At 50.8% G+C, this 25702-nt stretch overlaps 1 protein-coding gene across 7 annotated transcripts in view; it reads left to right on the forward strand.

Annotated features, from left to right (window-relative positions):
- SUSD4 (sushi domain containing 4) overlaps positions 1-25142 on the forward strand; it is a 138315-nt gene extending 113173 nt beyond the window's left edge. For 6 of the 7 annotated variants that reach the window (XM_070474463.1, XM_070474462.1, XM_070474461.1 and 3 more), the window contains 4 exons: positions 17568-17766; positions 18848-18992; positions 22291-22673; positions 23731-25142. In XM_070474463.1, the coding sequence (XP_070330564.1) occupies positions 17568-17766; positions 18848-18992; positions 22291-22673; positions 23731-23759 (756 nt within the window). In that variant the 3' untranslated portion in view covers positions 23760-25142. The remainder of the gene's footprint in view (positions 1-17567; positions 17767-18847; positions 18993-22290; positions 22674-23730) is intronic. The other variant, XM_020879470.2, reaches the window with a different exon arrangement.
- The last annotated feature ends 560 nt before the right edge of the window (positions 25143-25702 follow it).

The following is a 25702-nucleotide window of genomic DNA, read 5'->3' on the forward strand; positions in this document are numbered from 1 at the left end:
CCACCATTCCAGTCTCCACCTCTGTCATCACATGTTGTTCTCCCTATGAAGTTGTCTTCACATATCTTCCTTCTGTGTGTCTCTTCTATTATAAGGATGCCTATCATATTGTATTAAGGTCCCACCTACTGTAACATGACCTCATCTTAACTTGATTACATCTACTATACACCCAGTTTCCAAATGAAGTTATATTTACAGTTACCTGGGATTAGAACTTCAACAAAACTTTTGGGGCAACACAATTCAACCCACACCTTGCCTTGACTTGAGAAGAAACAGATGCCCCTTGTGTCTTCCTTCTACCTCTTATTGCTATTGTTCATTCGCTAAGTCGTGTCTGACTCTTTGCAACTCCATGGCTTCCCTGTCCTTCGCTATCTCCCCGAGTTGGCTCAAACTCTTGGCCATTGAGTCAGTGGTGCCATCCATCCCCTGATGTCCCCTTCTCCTCCTGCCTTCCATCTTTCCCAGCATCAGGGTCTTTTCCAATGAATTGGCTTTTGGCATCAGGTGGCCAAAGTATTGGGGCTTCAGCTTCAGCATCAGTCCTTCCAATGAATATTCAAGGTTGATTTCCTTTAGGATTGAGTGGTTTGATCTCCTTGCAGTCCAAGGGACTCTCAAGAGTCTTCTCCAACACCACAATTCAAAAATATCAATTCTTTGGTGCTCAGCCTTCTTTATGGTCCAACTCTTACATCTGTACATGACTACTGGGAAAATAATAGCTATGTCAGGTTTAAAGGGCCATCTGTAACACTTCACAAACCCCAGTTGACCTGCATTCTTGGACTCTCCCTAAGCCCTGTCCTGAGCTCATTCTCATCAGGACCTGTCTATAGCATCCTGCCGATGCCCATGTGTGAAACAGGAGTGCTCTGTGTCCATCAGGGTTCCCCCCATCACCTTTCTTCTGTCTCTAGAGGCTCCAAGGCTTTTCCAGACTCTTAACTCCACTTCGCACAGCCCACATCTTAGCAGATCAAGAAACCATTGCTCTTACATCTGACCTTTGGGTGGCCGACACTCCCTTTCCCCATGGCAAGACTCCGTGAGAGAGCACAGCTTCAGGGTAAGCCTTGTTGCAGGTCGAATCCTAGGTGTTCTATTTATTTGTCTGACCTTGGACAAGGAACTTCCCTTTCTCTAATCCCAATTCCTTTCTCTGTGTAAATGAGTCCATAGCAGCATCTGCTCTGCAGAGTGGTTGTCAGGATGAAGTGGAGGAGTGCGTGTTTGCTGCTGTCACCGTAGGAGCTTGTGGAAAGTTGTCATTGTCTTTTCTGCCTGTGTTTTCTCTCATTGGCTCATAATGTAACTACTATATATACATAATATTATTACCAGTAATAGTAGCTGTCTGTTTATTGGGCATCTGTTTTTGTGTCAGGCACTGTGCTTACTGATTTATAGCTACTATTTCTAATTTTTATAAAAGCTCTACAGTGTGGGTGTTACTATTCCTGTTTTACAGATGATGGAAACTAAAACTACTTCAGAAAGAGGTTAAATGAAATGCCCAAGGTCACGTAGCTCCTAAGTGTCTGACCCAGGATTCCAACCCAAGAAAGTGTGCTTTGCACTATGTAAGGCTGCCTTAGGGTCTTTCATTCATCCACTGATGTGTTATGCCTTCCTGGCCTTTTTCACACTCTCCTTCCCTGTTCTTCTAGCTGAATTTCCCCCCTTTTTTCATTGTCCACAACTTCTAAGCCAACAGTTTTCAAATATATTCAGATGTCAGAAGAGCATGGTACTTTTCACAGACTAGCTTTTTTTGTTTTAGCAGAATACTAAGAAATACTGTGTAAGCCTTAGAAGCACTTGTGCTAGCAGGAAACATAGCTGCTTATTTTCTATGTACAGTATAGGACCATACACAAAAGTGTACATGGGTACACATGTGCATTCACTCACACTCAGCTAGAAGCCAAGCATAAGGAAGGGCTTCCCATCATCATGAACTTACTACTCAATTCTGTATTTCTTCATCTGCTGGGATTTGATTACAGAAAAGAACAAGAAGGCACGAGAAATTTAATAAAACATTTATGGGAGAAAAGCTTGAAATGCAGAAAATCAATATATTAAGGTATCAGCATGGTTCCTTTGTCCAATTTGTGGGGAAGGAACTTAAAAATACACTGGCAACATTGTATATTCAGCATGATCTCTCAGGGGGAAGGGTTTGCTAATTGCAAGGAGAGACAGGAGGGATCCACCCTAAGTGCTCGCTTGCCTATGAGCTTTCTGTGTTATGTGTCCGTGTGTGCGCTCAGTCGTGTCCAACTCTTTGCGACCCCATGGACTGTAGTGCGCCAGGCTCCTCTGTCCATGGGATTCTCCAGGCGTGAATGAACCCACTGGAGTGGGTTGCCATTTCCTACTCCAGGGGATCTTCCCAACCCAGGGATCAAACCCGAGTCTCTTGTGTCTCTTGCATTGGCAGGCAGATTCTTTACCACTGGGCCATCTGCGGGGAAGCCCCACACACCTTTTTCATCTTGGGCCCCGGATTTCTCTCCCTTTCAAGTTAAGGACTTCCTTGGTCCAGTGATTAAGACTCCCAACTTCCAATGCAGGGGGTGTGGGTTCCATCCCTAATTAGGAAAATAAGATCCCACATGCCATACAGAGCCACCAAGAAATAAAAATAAATAAATAGAATTAAATTTTTCTTTAAAAAGTCAAGCCTGCCTCTGGTGGGAGAAATCTGGATAATTTTTGAAAAAATTAAGATGCCCTGATAACCATCAGATGTTCCAAGAGTAGGAATCCTATTTGCGAAGACATTCCCAGACAACCAAACACTGACACCACAGATGTCTTATGATTTATTTTTGTGTTGTGGTGAGTGAAGCTAAACTCAGCTTAGCCTCTGGTCTTCAAGTCACTACAAAGAAGGAAGTGTACGTCATCGGTACCCAAAAACGCATGTCGGCTTTAGAGGCCAACACCAGCCTCCCTCCACTGCCCAAAGCTGTCAGAGCAAATCATGGTTTTATACCTGCTCCCTCAGCTGTGCACTCCTGCATGGTTTCAGTATGTCTCCAAAAACAGGTTCTTCAGGTTCTTATGTGAAACTGTATTTTTTGTTTTTGGCATTGAAGTTTCCCCATCCTCATCAGATGCATAGTGTCTTTCTTCAGGGACACCCTAATGTGGTGACTCTGAGATGAAAAGTAGACCAGAACCCCTCCTTTGGGGCTGCTGAATAATAGTGATCTTAAATTTCATCTGTCAGCAAGTCTCTGAGCAAGTCAACACCATGTTCCATCCTATCTGGAAATAAGCAAAGGTCCAGCCTCCTCATTTGCTTCCTTGAGTGGACACATTTATTGGCCTTTGGTGTTGTTACAACAAAACAAAAGTGGAAAATGTTACATGCAATATAATGTTTATTGATTTTCCCTGAGCTGAAAGCAAGGTTTGGGAGGTAGCCTTGGAAACAGCTATGATTTTGGCATGGAGGGTGCCAGCCAGCTTCCTGGAATCACTGCCACCAGGCTTGGAGCCAGCCGGTACAGCGGCAGTTTTGATTATTGGAAGCCAGCAGAAGTCCTGAAGGCAGGGGTTTGCCTGGGTCCATCCATGGATAGAGCAATGCCTGCTCTCTTAGTTTTCTAGAGCTGCTGCGACATCATGCTTCTGGTCTTGAGATGATGATGCCTTTGGACTTGAGACACAGAATCGCCGGCCATCCCACCACCTCCCTGCGCTCTGTCTGGCCAGCTGAGGGCCAGATTCTATATTAAGAGCAACTTCTGTCTCATCACTGCTGAGCTCAGCTACGAAGCCTCCTCATGGTCTGGGGCAGCTCTTCTTAGACTAGACTGTGTGTGTGAATCACCTGGGAATCTTTCTAAAACGAAGTTTCTGATTCAGGAGGCCTGGGGTTTGGCTTTAAATTATGCATTTTCTAATAAGCTCCTGGCTGATCCCAAAGCCAATAGTCCATGGACGGCAGTTGGAAAACAAGGGTCTCATGGAAGTAAAGACTCCAACCAGACGCCATGGCAACTTAATTCTCTGACTGACGCCACTGCATTCTGTAAGCCCTCCATCTCAGAAGGCGAGAACAGAGGAAAATTCATCTCTCCAGCTCTCGGCTCTGACCACCCAGGAGAATCGCCTGGGGAACTTTGAAGACCTGGCCACACTGAGGACCCGCCCCAGACCCGTGAGACAGAGCTGATGTGCGGGGTTGAGGGGCCACTGACTGAAATCAGTCAGAGGCTCTTCAGATGCAGTGCTAACACGGCAGGGAGGGTGGGTGCCCGTCTTTTTAGCAGTGAACTGCAGGAAGGCGAGCTCCATACTGAATGTATGGTAGACTCATCCTAGAACAAGGTTCCCACAAGAGAATAGTGGCTCGAACAAAATAGAAGCTTGTTTTCACATGCGGAATCAGTGTGTGGGGGTGTTCCAGGGCCTCCTCTGCGCACAGCCATCCAGGAACCAGTGGAGCCTCTGCTGTTTTTGAGGTGCAGTTTCTAAGGACCCCCTGGGGGGACTGTCTGATTCTAGAGCCAGGAGCCTGGGAGACTTCCGTGGATCAGGCCTGGAGGAGGATTTACCACTTCTGCTCACATTCCATTGACAGGAACAGAGAGAAACAAAGGATGCTGGCCAGTGCAGACAGCTCCGTGCCCGGGAAGAAGAGGGGGATGAGACTGCGGCAGCAGCTGGCAGCCACCAGCTCTGTGGGGTGGATCTGGGCGCACCCTGAAGGGCCGGCTCCTCCCTGCGTGAGGACCAGCCAGGGCTGGGTGGCGGCGCATGGACCTTTGGAAGACTAAGGATGGAAACAGGCAATCCAAATACGGCTCAGAAGGATCAAAACAAATAATTAGCACTTGTCACATTCTACATTCTTCTGTCCCCCCCCCCCCCCCCCAATAATTTCTGTGAATGTTCACAAGACACACAGACTATTTTTAAACCTCATTTTCCTCTTCTGCACGTAATGAAATATATAAATGGGTGACGGACTGTGATAAGGGATGTATAATTCTCAGCTTTAAGTCTCCCCTCCCCAAGCAATGCCTCATCTCACACTGCCTTCAGATAGTGGGAGCCTTCAGACCACAAGTTCCCCATGTCTCCATCACCCTGGTTTTGGCCATTTATCCCTGTGTCCGCCTCTGGTTTCTTCCCTCTCCTGTCAAAGGCCAGTCTGTTCACTGATGGACTTAGGACCAGAGGTCCTTTCACCTTCATGGTGACCTTGCGTTCCTCCTCCAACCCTTCATCAACCAGCCTGGTCCTCCACGTTGGTCCGCTCCCACAGAGGGCATATGAGCAAGGTCCACAGCTCCTATGGGGGCGGGCAGGGTCCCCACCCCACGCTCCAGCCATCCTATTGGCTGCTTCTGTGCAGCCAGTTTCCCCTTAGACTCGCTATTAACTGTCATTCCCACTGCACCCCTCCTCAGCTCACATGCCCCTCTTCTCTGGCCGCTCACCACGCTAATGAAATCACTTACCTCAAGGCCACTAGGGACTTCCATGTGGCCAGATCCAGGGTCCCTACCCTGTCTCCATCTTTCTCAGCTTGCTGGAAACTACTCCTCCTGCTCAGAAGTTTTCCTATCTTAGCTTCAGGTGACTCAGTGGTAAAGAATCTGCCTGCATTGCAGGAGACACAGGTTCTGTCTCTGGGTCAGGAAGATCTCCTGGATGAAGACATGGCAACCCACTCCAGTATTCTGGCCTGGAGAACCCCATGGACAGAGGAGCCTGGTGGGGCTACAGTCCATGGGATCTCAAAGAGTCAGACCCGACTGAAACAACTGAGGATGCGTGCGTGTTAGTTTTGGTGGTCCATCCAAGGCTGCTTAGCCAGTCTCTTTCCCCGTCAACTGATTGCTCAGGCTTTGGATGGGAACCCTTCCTCTTTTCTCTCCACCTTCTCTTCCTGGGTGAGTTCACCCAGTCTCATGGATTTGAGTCTTATCTCTAAGCTCATCACTCCTGAACTTGGGTGGTGTGTTTTTTTTTTTTTTTTTTTGCCTTACCAGCTATCTTGTAGAGATCCCAATTCCCTGACCTGGGATTGAACCCAGGCTGTGGCGAATAAAGCCGTGAGGCCTAACCACTCAGCTACCAGGGACTCCCCGATGCCTAAATTCTGTACTGACCACAGGCACTTTCTGCTGCTGCCTGATCGACACCTCGATGACTGTCTCACTGGCAGCTTGGACGTAACCAGTGCAAAGCCAGGCTCTCACTACCTCTCACTTCCCACAAAACAAACAAAAGCCTGATGTGGTGGACAGCATCACCGTCCTGCCAGGTGCTGATGGCAGAAATCTGGGGTCATCCTGGCCCCAAACTCCATCTCTCAGCAGGTCCTGTTGTAGAAACAGAAGGTTCTCAAATAGATCCCGTCACTCTCCTTCTCACCGTGTCCCTGCCACTTCCTGGTCCAGGAGGCCACTGTCCTCTGTCGCCCGGCCATGACAGCAGCTACCTAACAGCCTCCTCACCTCCATCTCTGCTGTCTGGCTTCCGCAGAGCATCCAGCGCTTCCTGGTGAAGACAGGTCTGTGCCGGCTCTTCCCAGCATCCCTGACACCCAGGATAAAATCTCCGCTTCCTGCCACGGGGCCCAGGGGGCCGCCCCCACACTTCCCTGGCTGCCTCTTCACCCTGGCTGTGCAGCCGGCTCCCCTGTCTTGTCACCCATGGCCACCGTCCCCTCCTCCCTTCGAGCCTCCAGCTTGCCCCCTCTTGTGTCACGCCCTCTGCCCAGGATGTTCCTCCCCGCACATCCTTGATCACCTGTCCCAGATCAGGGTCCTTGCCTTCAGCTGCTCTGATTTCTGGGGGATCCTCAGTTTCTTCATTGTGGGGTGCACACCATCCTCTGGCCCTTCTCCATCCCTAAAGGGAGCGAGGGGGCCTGGCCTTTTTTAAAGTTTTGTGCCCCTGGTTCTCTAACCCCCTGCCAGGACCAGCTTACATCTGAGATCTTCTTGTGTGTAAAAGAACATCCGTTTGGTCCTAGGTGCCGTCTAGACCCTTGGGGGCAGGTTGCCCACACTGCCTCCTGTGTGTGAGACTTAATGTGGGGTGACGTCTTTTCTAACAGACAGAGGCGAGGCCTCCTCCAGCCACGTCAATATTCATTTGTTTACTTACTTATCCTCTGTCTCTCCTAGGCCCCAGGAGGACAGAATCAATGCATTATCTAGTTTCAGTGGTGGTTCAAAAAATATGTAAGTAAGTGAATTAAGAAATGAGCAAGGGACTTCCCTGGTGGTCCAGTGTTTAAGAATCCGCCTTGCAGTGCAGGGAACATGGGTTCAGTCCCTGGTTGGGGAACTCAGGTCTTGCCTGCTGCAGAGTGACTGAACCCACATGTCACAGCTACTGAGCCCGAGCACCCCAACTAGAGAATCTGTGCATTGCAACGAAAGATCCCACATGCTGCAGCTAAGACCCAACACAGCCAAATAAATAAATTTATTTTTAATTAAAGAAAGGAGCTAAAGAATATAATCAGAATACTTGAACAAGTATGTGAAGAGGCTTTTCCTTCAGAGGGTCTGAAATACAGCCTGTCCGAGTAAAATCGCTTCCTGTATTGATGCCCAGGCGGGTGCCCCAGTGCTGATAACACAAAATAGAGGTGGTTGAGGAATCTTTTTTTTTTTTTTTTGCACTTAGACATGCATCAGCCTTTCTTTCCAGCTTCATTTCCCTTCAGGCAGTAGGCTTAGTTAGTCTTTCCCGAGTTCAGACAGTGGGTATAGGGACCTGGATGGGTAGAAGGACAGGAGAGAAGCTGTTGGGGTTGGTTTGCGTGTGAGCAAATGGAAATGCTCCAGCCACACACTGGTGGGTGCATGGTGTGGGCCCACCATACACAAGGTGGCGTTTGCTGCCTGACCGTGGAGCCCTCCGACCCCTCCATCCTCATGTCCTGTGGTCAGCCACACTCACCAGCAGAGGCCAGGAGTCCCCTATAGGAACTGTCAGAGGCTGGAGAGATGGAAGTGGTGACTTGGGTAGGAGAAGGCAGCCCTCCCCTTCTCTCATCCCACCCCCTATCTCCAGGCATCCTGCCAGCTAGGTGGAAAGGGCTCTTTCTGGGGCCAGAGCTGAAGGTGAGGGGCAGGAGGAGAGTGATGCTAGGGGCCTTGGCAATGTGTGGGAGCGTTTGGGGTTGTTCTAGTGCCCTGGAGGCGCTGCTTGTATCTCCTGGGCAGCCAGAGAGTTAAACCCCTGCTGGTTCACGAGACCGCCCGGCCCTCAGGGAAGCACTGCCACCGCAGCCCCACGGAGAGGCTCTGTGGGGCTCAACCCTGGCTTCTTCCGGGTTTGCAGAGGTGCTGTGTGATATTAAGGAAGGAATCTGATTTCTCCTGACCCTGTAAAGGCTGCTCCTGTAAAGGGGAGATGGTGGCCTTCTCTCAGGAAGACTGAAGAGGGGGTTTCCAGGGGGCAGTCCTTCCGAGTCTGGGTATGTGAGCTTTGGCCCAGCACAAAGCAGCCGGGACACCCTGGACCCACTGATGCCCATCCATGGAGGCCACTGCCCACAGCTGTCATTGGGCCAGGCCTGTAAAACTTCAGTAGCTCTTTGAAGAGCCTGTAGGGATTTTTCCAGCTGAGGAATAGAATCTTCCCGTGTTTCGTTTGTACCCGTGTTTCAGGAGGAAGTCCTGAGCATCTTCTCTCGTTATCCCCCCACCCCCACCCCATGCTTCATTGGCCATGCCCCAGATTGGCAGCTGCTGAATTTTATTTTAACATTCGGTTTAATTCTCTCCCCACCCCCACATTTACCTTTCCTCAACTAGCACCGCACAACTCTGCTCTAAATGCTGTCCAAATGCATTAAAGGATGTTCAGGTTAAACAATGCATTTCACCAGATACCCTCTTGCCCCAGATCTGTACTTCTGGTAGGTTTATCGTGGGAAGAGACCAACAGTCTTGTCCCAAATGTGTTAGGAATCTTGGCCTCTTTATTTCAGTGTATTTCTTTTCTTTTTTTAAAAACACCAAAAACATTTTGTGTTGGGGTATAGCTGATTAACAATGTTGTGATAGTTTCAGGTGAATAGTGAAGGGACTCGGCCATACATGTTTCAGCGTATTTCTTAGAGTCAGGACTGGCAGATCCCTGTTGCCTTTTTCGAAGACATCTGTATGTGAAAGTGTTAGTCACTCAGGCTTGTTTGACTCTGCCACCCCATGGACTGTAGCCCACCAGGCTCCTCTGCCATGGGATTCTCCAGGCAAGAATACTGGAGTGGGTTGCCATTTCCTTCTCCAGGGGATCTTCCTGACCCAGGGATCAGACCCACATCTCTCCTGTCTCCCGCACTGGCCGATGGGTTCTTTACCCTCTGAGCCGCCCAGGAAGCCACTGTGCACACGAATCTTTGGGTTGTGCTTTGTTGTCATGAAACTTTGATTAACTTATTGTTGTGTCTCAGCATTTTCCGCTGTTAAAGAACAGGGACCAGAAATGGCATGAAAATGGCCTCTCTTTGCCCGTGGGAGAGTGAGGGGGGAGGAAGCGGCCTCTGGCTTATCATGAAGACTCTGCAGTTTTCATTCACTTGATTAACAGGTGTTTATTAAAAAATAGTGCAGGATGCTGTAGGAGTCACCGTTTATAAGACACAGTCCCTGCTCTGAGGGAGTTGATGGATCTGTGCACGTAGGAGGAATAGGAAATGTTCAAAGTGCCTGGGAATTCTGAGATCATGCCTGGCGGTCCGGAGGGCTTGGTGAAGAAGCTGGTGTTTGTGCTAGAATTAAACCTGAATAGGTGGAAATAGCCAGAAGTGGGTGAGGAAGGACACTCAGCAGGTGGGAGGGGGGGTCTCCTCGAGAAGGGGAGAGGAGGCTGCTGGAGGGGTGCTGAGGAGGCTGGGTGGAAAGGAGGGCTTATTTGGGAGAAATCATAGGCCTGTGCCTGGCGTTTCCAGCGCCAACTCTGGCCATCCCAGGGCAGACTGAGGTTCCCAGGCCCCTGCACCCCAGCTTCTGCCCCTCAGTCTGGCCCTTGAGAGGCTAACTACGGTGGTAACTCTTTTCTGCAGCCATGTGGGTAGGTAGGAATTTTCCTGCTGATCAGGAAGGAGCCATCCCCCTCATCATAATGCCAGGGGCAGAGCGGTGACTCCAGGTAGATAGTAATTATGGTCCATTTCCAGCCGAGTCTCAGCCAATTCACTTGCATTCTGCCTGCAGCCACCCAAGGTTCAAACTTCAAGTTTCACAAAACCCATAACTGTTGCTAATAATTTCTGAAGTTGTGAGAAACATTTAGAAAAAAAAATAGAATTGCTGGAGAATTTTTGTTCACACCACCCACGAATTTTCACGGGTTATTATTTTGCCTAGAACTAGCAACTGCTAGGCCTGAGCCTCCAACTGAGCCTAAGCGAGTGCTAAAGAAGGGCAGTTGCCCTCTGATCAGCCTGAAATTCTAGCCCCTATTGGGTTGTTTCTGTGCTAACTTCCTGTCTGCCTCTCAGGAACAGTAAGAGAGGAGAGGAGTAGCAGAACTCACTTTAGCCCCATGGCGTTGTTATTGTTTAGTTGCTAAATTGTGTCTGACTCTTTGTGACCCCATTGACTGTAGCCTGCCAGGCTCTTCTGTCCATGGGATTCTCCAGGCAAGAATACTGGAGTGGGCTGCCATTTCCTTCTCCAGGCGATCTTCCCAAGCCAGGGATTGAACCCTCATCTCCTGCATCTCCTTTACTGGCAGGTGGGTTCTTTACCACTGAGCCACCAAGGAGGCCCTGAACCCCATGGTGAGACCCTGTAATGAGAGGAAGAGTTCCCTGAGCTCAAGATAACCCCAAACTGTTATTTTAAAATAAGCTTCCCAAGTTTATAATTAACTTCCAAGTTAAAAGAAACACTCCCCACCTTCTATCCCTACCAGGATGCATGGGGGGTTCCTTTTCAGCAAAGTTGATGGCCGGCCAGGTGCAATTGCTAGAAACACTGCGAAGTATGAAGATAAATGTTTCTACTTAGGGGGCAAATGCATCTCTATTAGCAACTGATTATGACATTCTCAGAGTCAAAGCCTCTACCTTGGATGGTTTTTATCCGGCCTCTGAGAAAACCTGCTGGTGAGATGCTTCCTGATTCCCTCCAGGAATGTTTGGAGCCCACCTGCTGCAATCCAGATATCCTGATTGTACAGGGCCTGGCAGTGCCTGGCATGGGGAGGGTGGCCTGGGCACCCAGCAAGTTTGGACTCCAGTGACACGAGTGCTGTTATTTATTAAGTGCCTGCTGTGGTCTGGACTTTTGTGTTACGTATGTTCCATGCACATTCTAATCCTCACAACAACTCTAAGAGTTAGGAATTGTTTCCTTCACTACATGGGTGGGGAAGCTAAAGCCCAAAGAAGTTAAGCAAACTGCCTAACCCCCCTGACTTGGCAGTACAGAGCTGGGATTTGAACGTGAATTGGGACCCTCCATGCCTGAATGCACATGCTGTACCACCTCCCTCCTTTTTTGAATACAGGATCCAGTCAGCCCACGCCTTCCTCAGCACATCAGGGCACCTGCCTGAGTGTCCAGGTGATGATTTGAACAGCTCTTTATCCTCCAAGTGAGGGGAAAATGCTGCTGAAAACCATTGACCAAAAAAAAATGCACAACCTGAGAGCTGTGAGTTCAGTTTGATTTGGGGGCCAAATGAGGACTATAGCCCGGGAAATGGACTCTCAGATAGCTCCGAGGAACTGTTCTGAAGAGGAGAGGGGTGGTCAGATTTTGGTAACGAGGGATGCATGCAGTCAAGCACACGTTTTAGCAGAAGGTTGCTGCCAGTCACCAGGAGCAGATGTCTCCACTTATGATTTTAATGCTTTTCTTGATGTGAGAAGATGCAAGACATTGGGCTTATAAAATCTCCTGAAAATATCTAACTATCCGAAGGCCTGTTCTGCCAGTTTGTCCTAGAGCACAGAGTGCCTCATTCCTGATCTCTACCCTGAATTCCTTTCAGGTGTGGAAGGTCAGTGACTACAATGGCTGATTCCTTCATTCTTGTAGAATCAAGTGGAGAGCGACAATTTTTAGTCAACATAACACACTTGCATGTGTCAGCATAACACACCTGTATTTATAGGGCCTCTTCTGACCTTTTGTGATGTTTTCAGGGCCTTTTTTTTTTTTTTTTTCTTTTTATTAGTTGGAGGCTAATTACTTCACAACATTTCAGTGGGTTTTGTCATACATTGACATGAATCAGCCATGGAGTTACATGTATTCCCCATCCCGATCCCCCCTCCCACCTCCCTCTCTACCTGATTCCTCTGGGTCTTCCCAGTGCACCAGGCCCGAGCACTTGTCTCATGAATCCAACCTGGGCTGGTGATCTGTTTCACCCTAGATAATATACATGTTTCGATGCTGTTCTCTTGAAACATCCCACCCTCGCCTTCTCCCACAGAGTCCAAAAGTCTGTTCTATACATCTGTGTCTCTTTTTCTGTTTTGCATATAGGGTTATCATTACCATCTTTCTAAATTCCATATATATGTGTTAGTATGCTGTAATGTTCTTTATCTTTCTGGCTTACTTCACTCTGTATAATGGGCTCCAGTTTCATCCATCTCATTAGAACTGATTCAAATGAATTCTTTTTAACAGCTGAGTAATATTCCATGGTGTATATGTACCACAGCTTCCTCATCCATTCGTCTGCTGATGGGCATCTAGGTTGCTTCCATGTCCTGGCTATGATAAACAGTGCTGCGATGAACACTGGGGTGCACATGTCTCTTTCAGATCTGGTTTCCTTGGTGTGTATGCCCAGAAGTGGGATTGCTGGGTCATATGGCAGTTCTATTTCCAGTTTTTAAAGAAATCTCCACACTGTTTTCCATAGTGGCTGTACTAGTTTGCATTCCCACCAACAGTGTAAGAGGGTTCCCTTTTCTCCACACCCTCTCCAGCATTTATTGCTTGTAGACTTTTGGATAGCAGCCATCCTGACTGGCATGTAATGGTACCTCATTGTGGTTTTGATTTGCATTTCTCTGATAATGAGTGATGTTGAGCATCTTTTCATGTGTTTGTTAGCCATCTGTATGTCTTCTTTGGAGAAATGTCTGTTTAGTTCTTTGGCCCATTTTTTTGATTGGGTCATTTATTTTTCTGGAATTGAGCTTCAAGAGTTTCTTGTATATTTTTGAGATTAATCCTTTGTCTGTTGCTTCATTTGCTATTATTTTCTCCCAATCTGAGGGCTATCTTTTCACCTTGCTTAGAGTTTCCTTTGTTGTGCAAAAGCTTTTAAGTTTCATTAGGTCCCATTTGTTTATTTCTGCTTTTATTTCCAATATTCTGGGAGGTGGGTCATAGAGGATCCTGCTGTGATTTATGTCGGAGAGTGTTTTGCCTATGTTCTCCTCTAGGAGTTTTATAGTTTCTGGTCTTACATTTAGATCTTTAATCCATTTTGAGTTTATTTTTGTGTATGGTGTTAGAAAGTGTTCTAGTTTCACTCTTTTACAAGTGGTTGACCAGTTTTCCCAGCACCACTTGTTAAAGAGGTTGTCTTTTTTCCATTGTATATCCTTGCCTCCTTTGTCGAAGATAAGGTGTCCATAGGTTCGTGGATTTATCTCTGGGCTTTCTATTCTGTTCCATTGATCTATATTTCTGTCTTTGTGCCAGTACCATACTGTCTTGATGACTGTGGCTTTGTAGTAGAGTCGTTTTCAGGTCCTTGAAAGTGTTCTGGTGATTTTCTCATCCTAGGGGGGACCCTTGAGGATTTGTCCAGAAGGCTCCTAGCAGGAGAGCCCTACTGCGCTGTGAAGCCTTAACCGTGGAAAGGGCCTCCTCTCCCAGCAGAGGTCCAGCCTCCCCGTGAGCCTCTGCAGCGCTGGAGGGCACTGCGGAGGAGGGGGACCCCTGGGGGGTGCGGAGGAGGGGGACCCCTGGTGGCCACGGGAACCTGGCTGCCCTGGAGGCTGCTGAAGTGGCAGACATCTCTGTCAAGCAGACATCTCTGTCAGGCTGACCACACAGGGAACACCAGACCTCCCCGTAACTCTGGCAGCCAAGGCATCGCCTCGCCCAGGAATGCGGCTCTGAGAGCCTGGCGGCCCCTCCCTGGGCCAGATGCATGTGGACTCTCTCCCTTCACTGTGTTCTCATGGAAGAGTCACCGTGGCAGGAGAGGTCTTTGCTCCGAATCCCAGCTGGCATCCCGGGCCAGCTCGCGATGCTGGTCTTTCTCTCTCGCTTGTCCTCGTCCTTCCCTTCCCTTTCCTCTCCTGCTGCCTTGATCACCTCCTGGAGAGGCACGTGGAATACCCTGGAGGTAGTGGATTTGGCAGAAGCTTTTGCTTGTGGAACGGGAAGTGCATCAGATGATGGGACTCCACGGCCCTGGGAAGCTCTGTGGAGGGCGTGCATCTGCCAGGATTGGAACGCCCTGGAAAACCAGAGAATGCCCTGGAAAGCCAGAGCCCTGGTCCCTACTCTGCCGGGGTCTGCCCATGGGACCTGAGGCGTAGTCACCTGCCAGCCACCATTCATGGAGCACGCCCTGGGCCTGTGGGCCTCAAACCTCATCTTGGACCTTCCCCTACCACCTTCTGGTCAGCTGCCTCCCCACTGGCTTTGTCCAAAAGGAGTGTGGGCAGGGGGAGAAGCTGGGGCATTTCCCACTGACCCTCTCTGCCCCAGGGTGTGGTGGGTTATCTCAGACGGTGTCTGAGTTTCCGCAGCCTCCAGGTCTCACCAGATACACCGTCACAGCTCTAACTTCCACAGGGGCTCAGCCACTAGGACACTCTCATCCCGCCTGCCCACCGATGGCAGTGAATTCCTGCTTCTGCTCATCTCAGGAACCGCGTTGCCCATGTCGGTTTTCTCATCACCCACAGAGGCAGTTGCCTCATTATGGCCCTTCTCTGTAGATTCCTGGGTCCTGGTTGTCCCTGCCTGCCCACTTATGTCATCTCAGCTCTGAAAGGAGGCCTGGCCAGCCTTTCCCAACCCTCAGATGCTCCCATTTCACAGATGAGACCTCTGAAGCTTGGAGGGAAGAAGTGACTTCTTCGGAGTCACTTGGCTGGTGAGGAGTTGAGCCAGAACTCAGCCCAAGCTCCTGCCATTCCTCCAGCTGCTCCTGGAGGACTTGACCTCTCTGAGTTTCTGTCTCAACTCTGAAAAAAAGGCCAGCAGGAACTGCCTTGCAGCATCCTTTGCAGAATGAGAGATAGTGTCTGTTAAGAGCCTCCAGGCCCCAAACCATGGGACATCCCCATGGGGTGGACCCATCTTGCTGACCGTCTCCAGGGGGCCTGGGTTCCTACTGGAAGAGAGCTCCAGACATGCCTTCCAGCGGCCTGAGTGGGGCGGGCAGCTCCCTGCAGACGTGGCTGCATGGGGTGAGCTGAGAGGCTGGCCTGTGCGTCTCCTCTGGCCGGGGCTTGGGTGTCCCTGGGAAGAGGCTCAGAAGTTAACTCTCCCTTGTTTTGGTCAAAAGCTCATAGCGGTTTCCACAGGTGTGGGTTTGTAGCTGGCCTCGATGGTCTGGGCTGTGACTGTTTCTTGAGGTGTGTTTAAGGGCCATGGTGGGTTTGTAGCTGGCCTTGATGGTCTGGGCTGATTGTTTCTCAAGGTGTGTTTAAGGGCCATGGCGGGTTTGTAGCTGGCCTCGATGGTCTGGGCTGTGATTGTTTCTCGAGGTGTGTCTAAGGGCCATGGCAGGTTTGTAGCTGGCCTCGATGGTCTGGGCTGTGATTGTTTCTCGAGGTGTGTTTAAGGGCCATGGCGGGTTTGTAGCTGGCCTCGATGGTCTGGGCTGTGATTGTTTCTCGAGGTGTGTTTAAGGGCCATGGCGGGTTTGTAGCTGGCCTCGATGGTCTGGGCTGTGATTGTTTCTCGAGGTGTATCTAAGGGCCATGGCAGGTTTGTAGCTGGCCTCGATGGTCTGGGCTGTGATTGTTTCTCGAGTGTGTTTAAGGGCCATGGCAGCTCCTCTTGTTGAGGAAAGGGAGCTCTTTGCAGGAAGAGGTGAGCAATCAGCAACTCCACAGAAAGCATCTTTCTGGATCCAGAGATAGAACTGTTCTTATCTTGCATCCCAGAGTTTGGGTTTGTCAACTAAAAAAGGTACACAATGTGAGAATTTCAAGAAAAGCTTTATTTGGAGCAAAATGAGGACTGCAGCCCGGGAAATAGCTCTGAGAGACTGCTCCAAAGAGGCAGTAGGGGAAGGTCAATATATAAGATTTTGGTGAAGGGAAGAGTTCATTGCAGTCAAGCGCTTACTTTACAAAAGGTTTTCTGCTAGTCACAAGGAGCTGATGTCACCATGAAGGAATCTAGAGCTTCTCTAGATATGAGAGTGTCCCTGGTAGTGTCAGTTGCTGAATCACATATGACTCTTTGCGACCCCATGGACTGTAGCCCGCCAGGCTCCTCTGTCCATGGAATTTCCCAGACAAGAATACTGGGATGGGTTGCCATTTTCTTTTCCAAGGGATCTTCCGGACCCAGGGATCAAAGCCAGGTGTCCTGCGTTGCAGGCAGATTCTTTACCACCTGAGCCACCAGGGAAGCCCTTTCTAGATATGAAGAGATGCAACAATCGAGATCAGGAAATCAATTCCTGAAAATATCGAACTGTCCAAAGACCTATCGCCTCAGATCCCCTGGAGCACAGAGTGCCTCACCATACCCTGAACCCCCTCGGGGCGTTGGAGCTCAGCGACTGCCTCCACAGAGGCAGATGGCACATGCCCATCTTGTTGTTCAGTCACTAGCAAATGCTCTTGGCAAGTGCCAATTTGTAGTTGACAGGTTCAAGAGAGGAAACAAAGCCACTTGTTCTCCCCGCCCCTAAAAATCATAGAATATGAGGGTCAGAAAAAATTATCAAGGGCAGAAGAAGCTTCCATTTTACAGAGGAGAAAAACAAGGCTTCAGTTGGGTTAAGTGACCTTTGTGAGGTCACTTCGCATGTTGGTGGCAGAACCAAGCCCCGGTCCCAGGCCTCGTGCCCACTGGTCAGGGGGTCTGTGATGGGGAGGCTGTGGTCTTCGCCTGCACAGAGCCGCCTATGTGTCAGTGCCCAAACTCGAGGAGGACATTTGAGAATCAGGTCAGGGACACCCAGGGATTTGGACGGTCCCAGATTACTCCCGTAGCCGCAGAAACAGGCTCAGTCTCGGTGATGATTTTGCCCATAAACATCTTAGTTTTATTTACTAGGTTGTCTGGCACATAATAGCATGCGTTATTAATAGAGTGGCTTAATGCTATCTATTAGGTAGGCATACTCTTTGCAGTGGATGATGAACATCTCTTTCACGATGTAACTTACGATGCCATGTGACAGCCGCACGTGCTCAGAATCTTGTCACAGGCTTCTGTCTGACCTCACGTGAAGGGCCGGGAGTCGGGCCGATCTTGGGGACAGCTCAGCCTCACTGGAGTGATGGTTCGTGTATAAGCACATCTCTGAGTGAGGTGTTCTCCCAGCTATGTCTGTTTTGAGGGTCCGGACAGGATAAGCATGTGGTTCTGAAACTCTTATTCTCCCCAACTGCCCAAGTCTGTCCGCTACCTCCCATGGTGAGTCACGGCGATTTCATCTGCCACCCGCGACCTTGTGAGCGCTACAACCACGGAACCGTGGTGGAGTTTTACTGCGACCCCGGCTACAGCCTCACCAGTGACTACAAGTACATCACCTGCCAGTATGGGGAGTGGTTTCCATCCTATCAGGTCTACTGCGTCAAGTCAGGTGAGCACGTGGAGAGCGTCCCTGGACCAGGTCCAGGCTACACGCAGCAGCCGGTGGCATGTCCCCGGCCCTCCTCGCCCACACACAGTTTTAGGAACAGGATGTAGAAGTTCATCTTTATGGCTCCATGTGGCCGATGCTTCCCGACCACCACCACCCCCCCATGCCCAGGTTAACATGCGGACCCTCTGAATGGGGTCCCTAGATCCCAGCACCCATGGAAGGACCCGGCCACTGTGGACTCCGTCTTCTCCCAGCCTTGTCACCTTCCCCTGACAAGGACACAAGCCCGGGGTGTGACCCAAGCAATGTAGGACTCTGCCTTTCTCAAGGACACATATCAGAACCCAGATGATGTCATTATGGGCAAGACCTGCTCTCACTTCCAAAAACATAAGCCTTTTGCAAGCTTCAGTGCTTCCTGTTGTTGTTCAGTTGCCCAGTTGTGTCAGACTCTTTGCAACCCCATGGACTGGCAGCATGCCAGGCCTCTCTGTCCCTCACCATCTCCCGGAGTTTGCCCAAGTTCATGTTCATTGCATCGGTGATGCCGTCCAGCCATCTTATACTCGGACACCCTCTTCTCCTTCTGCCCTCCATCTTTCCCAGCATCAGGGACTTTTCCAGTGAGTTGTCTGTTTGCATCAGATGACCAAAATACTGGAGCTTCAGCTTCAGCACCAGCCCTTCCAGTGAATATTCAGTGCTTCCTACTTGATAACAAATGGCTAGCAAACCATCCTCACCACTGGCCTCAGAGCCTCAGGGTAGGGACCCCGTGGTGAAGACCTGGGCACCAGTGCACCACTGTCTCCTGCCTGCCCCAGTTCTGCCTGCCCACCCCAGTGTTTTCCAGGCATAGTCACGGCCCCCTGCCCCAAGCCGGGATGATGGCTGCACACCTTCCCCCTGGATGTGGCACATGGGGGAAGCATTCACTCACACAGCACATGTGGAGGCCCACCAATGCTCACGTGAACCTGGGCAGGAGAGGGGGCCCATCCAGCCATTGGCATGTGGGCACCCCAGCGCCGAGCCCAGCCTGGCAGTCTCACAGCTGCTTTGTTCTCTCTCCCGGCAGAGCAAACATGGCCCAGCACCCACGAGACCCTCCTGACCACGTGGAAGATCGTGGCGTTCACGGCAACCAGCGTGCTGCTGGCGCTGCTGCTCGTCATCCTGGCCAGGATGTTCCAGACCAAGTTCAAGGCCCACTTTCCCCCCAGGTCAGTGCTGAGGCCCCGGGCAGCCCACAGCCACCCAGGGCCGGGCTCAGTGCAGCCGGCTGGAGCAGCAAAGAGAAAGGATGGTCAGCCTCGAGGGGTACAGAGCCCAGCTTCTGAGGGGAGTAGGGGAGAAAGCCAACATGCTTTCCTGCGAGGTTTTGGGGTCTGTCTGCAAGGTGGAGACAGACTCATTCATTTCCCTCTTTCCGCCTCCCCCACCCTCCTACCCCCACCCCCAACCATGAACCCCTGTCTCCCTCTTTCCCTGGCTAGACATTCTCAAGGCAGGCCTTGTGCATGGTACAGAGAAGGGGAGCAGAGTCAGAGATGCACGCCCCACACCTCCCCACCCCCAGGGCACCCCCATTGCCTACTATGTGTCTGTGGCTCTTGCGTTATGTACCTTAGAGCTTCCAGGCCACAAGGCCAGTGGGTGGGGTGGGGCGGTAAGAAATACACAGAACTAATTAGGAACGAGGTCCAAGGTGCGTGACCCAACAGTTTTCCAAACCAGTGTGCAAAACCTCAGCAAGTCTCAGGAAGGAGAAAGGCTCTGTTTGGGGGCCAGAGCAGGGCTGATGCACTTCTGCCTCCAGGTGGGATCTGAGCTTTCGGAGTGGGACCTGTGGGCAGGTGGAGGGGTCTCCATCCTCCTGGGCTGCACCAGTGAGCTGGGTTCAGTGCCTTCATCCTCGCGCTCGTCATCATCGAGAGGAGGCTGTCAAAGTCCCTCAGAGGCAGGTCTGGCCATCTCAGTGCCCAGGGCGGCTGTGGCCCTTCCCCTCTGGTGCTGGCCACTCATCCTGGACCAAGCATGCCAGCACCCTGCAAAACCAGGAGCCACCCAGCGCTGCTGTGGGCGGATCACTGTTCCTGAAAGGAGAAGTCATTTAGGAAACCCCAGGATGAGCTTGTGAGCATCAGGAGAAGGGAAGCGGGGCACCGAACATCACAGGATGTTAGCCAGAGCTCCCTGATTCACAAAGGCATCACATATTCCCCTGGATTCCTGTGCCCACGTGAGAGCTTCTCACATGGGGACCTCAGGCTTCACCCAAGGGCATGTGTTTCTGCCCACAGGGACAGGCTGGCCTCTGTGGGCGCGTGTACCACTCTTTCGGCGGAGTGTTACTGAGTGAAGGAGGAGGCGGCTTCCAGGACTAACCACTCCCTACTTGGCCCTCCAGGAAAACCCACACTCACACTCCCAGCCAGACGCGGAAGAGGGAAGCAGGCAGGGCTGCTGGAGACAGCATCCCACCTTTTCTCTCAACCTCGCACCCCCAGGACAGCCTCATCCCACAGAACAGTGCCCCCCCCCACCTGCTACAGGGACCCCATGACCTGAAGGCACCCCACTCTTCCAGCCTCGGAGCTGTGCTAGGTGGGGGGTGGGAGTAGGGGCCCCTGCATCCTCGCCAGACACAGTGTGTGTGAGCACCATCCTGGGGCCACAGCCAAGCCCCTGCTGAAGTGCCAGAGCCTTCTTTCCTCTCGAACCCATCACCTGCACTCTCCATCCTCACATTATTTATGAGTCAAGAGACCATGTTCTATCATGGAGCAATTAGACTATCTAAAGAAGGCCTAGGGGTTACAAGGAGAAAGCTAAACTACATACTGTGATTTATAGTACATGGAGTATTTGAATGTGGCCTATAGAGCTATTTTTCTACAGAGGCTTGGGAACCGAGTTTCCAGGATAAGGATAGAGTTTAAATATTAAAGACATTTTTTTAAAATGGTCCCTTACACTCACTATACTTTTTTTTTTTAATTCCTTGAATATTTCCTTCATAGGTTACTGTCTATCTATGTGGAAACTGGTCTCAGCTATGCAGAGTGATGATAGATTCTCAGGGCAGGTCCAGGAAGGGGTTTTTGGGTTTTTTTCTGCTGGTCCCAGAGCCGTAGACTAGGAAGAGATGCTGATGATAGTCCATGGGGCTGGGACCAGCGAGGGAGAGGCTGACAGCTCATGGGAGCCCTGGTGAGAGCTGTTGTTGTGGGGAGAACAGAGAACAGAAGCATCCTTGGGGTCCCCCTGACCTGGGCAACTTGAAGCTGAAAAAGACTGAAAAGGTAGGCAGGCCCAAGTGAGGCAGGAGGCCAGCATGAGACTGGGCAGGCTGGGGAGTAGGGGAGCTCAGTGGATCCAAGATCCACTCATAAGGGCCATGGAAGGGAAGAGAACCCAGATTTGAAGCAGACTCTTCCTTGCCTCCCAGCTTCCGTCTTTGGGAGTAGGGTATAAACTTTGTAATCTCCCTCTGTCTCTGGATGGCCTTAAGGATGGTGGAACAAGAGGACCCTGACAGCATCTCCAAGCAAGATGCTCCAAAACGCCAGTGGCCTCAAGTGTCAGAGAGAGACAGCCTGGTGCTTTCCTCTGCCCCACATGCCAGCATCCAGACCTCTTAGTCCTCAGACTCAGAGCTCCTGTGGAGGCCAGCATGCGGAGCTCGTGGCCTGCCCACCCAGCTGACTTGTCCCTCTTCCTGGTAGTTTACCCTCTGGCCACGTCACTCAGGACCAGTTCCCAGCCGAGAAGATAAGGAACCGAGTCCCACTGGCCGCTGACTAGCCACCCCAGTTCCTCTAGGGCCCAGGAGCAGAGAGAGGTCAGCTGAGCTGACTTTGACCTCAGACCCGAGGTCTGGAAGGTGCAGGGGACCGGAGGGAGACCAAGGGCAAGGCCAGAGCCGAGTGCATGGCAGGGTAAGGGGACCCCCACTCTGGCAGCACGGTGAAGCTTAGATTCAGGTGACCACAAGCCCACAAACCTGGAAAGAGTTCCTCTTTTTTTTCCTGTTGTTGCTTCTCTGTCTTGACTGAAAATGAGTGAGTTTTAGACCGCAACAGAAAACAAACAGGAAGCATCCTAAGTGCAGCGGTAACTGACAGGGGCACCTAAGGTCCACACTTTCCCAAGCCCTTAATGATGCTATTCCATTTCCAGCAGGGGACACTGCAGGGGCACCTTGGGATGCTTAGTTGGAATGGGCCACATAGTCCCCTGTCCATGAGTTTATAGCAGGAGAAGATGATGGAGCCCAGAGCGGGCAGGAAAGGGCAAGAGGGAGATGGAGGGCAGGGGCCAGCGAGGAGAAGAAAAGCTTGTCCCGCCTGGAGCGTGGCCCTGGTGAATGCATCATCTGCCGGAGGGGACCCGGCAGGGCGGCTGCCATGTTCTGCACCTCTGGCTCCGCTGCCCTGAGGACCCCAGCTGCAATGGGTGGGTGCTGTGGCCTCGTTCCCGGGGTGACCTGTCACCTTGGCACCAATTTGCTCTCCACAGGGGACCTCCCAGGAGTTCCAGCAGCGACCCTGACTTCGTGGTGGTGGATGGCGTGCCCGTCATGCTCCCGTCCTATGACGAGGCTGTGAGCGGCGGCTTCAGTGCCTTAGGCCCCGGGTACCTGGCCTCTGTGGGCCAGGGCTGCCCCTTACCCGTGGACGACCAGAGCCCCCCAGCATACCCTGGCTCAGGGGACACAGACACCGGCCCGGGGGAGTCAGAAACCTGCGACAGCGTCTCAGGCTCTTCGGAGCTGCTCCAGAGTCTATATTCACCTCCCATGTGCCAAGGGAGCACCCGCCCTGCTTCCGACAACCCTGACACAGCTCCCAGCACGGCGGGGGAGGTGGCATCCACCAGCCCGGGCATCGACATTGCAGATGGTAAGCATTGACCCCGAGGTCCAAGCCACCCTGGTGCAGCCCACCACCACCACCCCCCACCACCCTGCTCCCAGCTCAGGGTCAAATCAGAACTTCCGTCTCTCTCAGCTGAAATTGCATGCTGTACGTAGAGGCCATGGGCAAGGCCAGTTATTGGAAGGAAGGGTCATCACCTCACAAGTGATGAGCCCATTAACTGCAATTTCAGGAGGCACAAAAGAGCACCAAGCCATCCAGAGTAGAAAGGCTAGGTGGGCGGAACTTGATTTTCATAGCATCCACGTAACCCAGGATGCTTTTCTTCTCTTTCCCTTAATTAGGCAGGACTTCTGAAAGTGGTGCTCAGGATCAAGGTAACACATGCATGCTAAAAGGGAAGACCTACATCCGGGCCCGAAGGCCCACCCTGGAGAAGTTCTGGGTACATACAGGCTATGTTTACCAGGTGTGAAGTAGAAGGAAGGTACTACTACTTCCTTGCTACTGCAAGGAAAAGCATCTTGCAGATCATGGTAAAATAATAAAAATGCATCAGATTAAATAGGGCTCATTTCCCAGGGGAGGAAGTGCCAGTACCACTTCACAAATGAAAGCACTCATTCCAGCTTATATTGGCAGTAAGTCACAGTAACTGTGTGGACTTAGGGGTCTCCTGGTTCCCTGTGGAGAACTCTGTACTTGAACTTGTAACCTTTACCATTAGGACACGTGGTTGAAGCCTAACAGTTTAATTTTTATGAGCTAGATATGAGATTTTCCAGCTAATTATGTACAGAAGTGCTGGTTTGTTTGCTTGTTAAATGATACGTGGAACTTGGCATTATCTTCTTACTGATTTGTGTGTTGTGTTGCTCAGTCGTGACCGACTCTCTGCAACCCCATGGATCGAACCTGGGTCTCCTGCATTGCAGTCAGATTCTTTACCATCTGAGCTACCAGGGAAGTAGGAACTCTATTTTACTGAAACTCACAATTCCAGATCTTCACAGTATTTTTCAGTATATTAGTATGATAATTGTCTCTTTCTTTGCAGTTTAATAACCATCTCTTTTTACAGAGATCCCTCTAATGGAAGAAGATCCATAACTGGAGAAAGTCCCAATGATTCTGCTACCCCCTTGGGGATGGGAACCGTGTACCTTGGAGTGAGGCCTCTGGAGGACAGAGCTTGGGGGCGATGGAGCAAGTTTTCTAATCTATCAACAACATGGGGACAGTGACTCTTATTGTGCATCTCGGACTCAAGGGCGAGGCTGATAAGCGGCAGCGGCAGTGCTTTAAAATAAGACTTGAGGATTTGCCAAGACCAGTGAAGAACAGCAGGATGAGGGGCAGCCCTGAGCAGTCCTGGATGAAGGTATTAAGGGTAACTCATGCCGCAGAATATGGGACAGACGGTTCCACGCATATATCCACCAAATTCCACCTCCCGCCGACTTACGAGTATTACCCGCCTCCTCTGAAAGCATGTCACATTACGCAAATCGCTTCTAAAATCCGCTTCCAACTGTCTCCGGACTCCAGATTCGGATGGCCCAGCCTCTGTGGGAAGTCTGTGTTGAGCTGCTGGAAGAGCAGCAGCGCGCCCCCTGCAGGCTCCCGAAGGAAGGTTCTCAAGTGTCCCTGGGACAGTCTTCCTCGCACTGGACAACCCTACTCAAGGCGAGATTAAAGCGGGACGTGGCAGTTCCACTGAGAATGGAAAGGAAAGACTCAGGCAGACTCTGCTTTCTGGAAATTTCTCCAAAAGGTAGAGTTCCTGTCCTCCGTGCTGTCCTTTGGTGAAATGTCGTCAGTATTTGTATTCATGGTCTAGCACATGGATCCACGGCATTGGCTAAACCTTGTGACTTTACACATGGTCAGAGTGTGTTCAAATACATCTCATGGTGGAGAAGTAACCAAGGTAATGTTTTGTTTCAGCATTTTTAAAAGCTTCCACTTGACAGTTTATCTCAGTTGTGAGCCCCTCTCCTTTTAACTATTAAGAGTTGTCCCCGCTCCCAAACTCAGTCAGATTTAATTTTCCAAAACAGAAATTCTATCTGGAAACACATTCCTCCTCTTCCAGATAAAGTATGAGGTTGAATTATTTTACCCCTTTTATTTTGTCCTGCAAAGTCCACAGGCTCCAAAGATGGATGGCTCTGCCCTCCTGCTTTGGGGTCCCCTGCTGCCTTACCCATCAGTCCATCCAGCACGCCCACTGTACCCTCCCGGGGCCCACTGGGTGTCCTTCCTAAAAAATGATTGATAAACACATTTCCCAAGTCCCGAAATGTCTCTTCAAATACATGTTAATCTGTGGATCTGATTCTTTTTCTCCTCTGGGTTTCAGACAAATACAAACAAAACTCCTTTCTTTTTTTTTGTTCATAAAATTGCTATGCTGATAGAGCGGTGAGAGCTGGAAGCTTGATCAAATCCTGTTTTTTCTTGACACAGACTGATTAAAAATTAAAAAGAAAATGACAGTTTGGAGCGTGACTTTAATAGTGGATTTGGGTGGGCAGGGAGGGGCAGTGACAGTGATCCCCCGGAAGGGGGTTGGAGACAGCACATGACCAGAACCAGCGGCTGAAAGAGGGAGGGAACGGCAACGGGCGTGCCTGACCCAGCGTCAGCAGTGAGCTGGGCATCTGGGTAAAGGTGTTTGGTAATCATAACATTGTTTAGTGCTGGAGCTGGTCTTCACGAGGTTCATGCTTGAACTCCACCTGGCCAGCTCAAACACTGGTGGCGTGGGCGGCTGAGCGGGAGGGGAGTCGAGAGTTCACTGTGGAAAGCCTCCCCAACCACCACCAGCCCCACCATCTGCAGCCTTCCTGGGATCCCTGTGGGCTAGGTCTCAGGTCTTCGCACCACACATGTCCTCTCCCCTGCACCATTCACTCCAAATGGAGGGTGTGTCTTGAGATTACCAGGTAAGTGCTTCATTTCCCATCAAAGAAGCCAGGGGTTGGGGGGGTGGAGGGGAGCAGTCTCTGAGGCTTGGCCTTGCCTCCATCCAGAAAATGTTCTTCCTCCCA

This window comes from Odocoileus virginianus, chromosome 11 (assembly GCF_023699985.2).
Source record: "Odocoileus virginianus isolate 20LAN1187 ecotype Illinois chromosome 11, Ovbor_1.2, whole genome shotgun sequence".
NCBI lineage: Eukaryota > Metazoa > Chordata > Mammalia > Artiodactyla > Cervidae > Odocoileus > Odocoileus virginianus.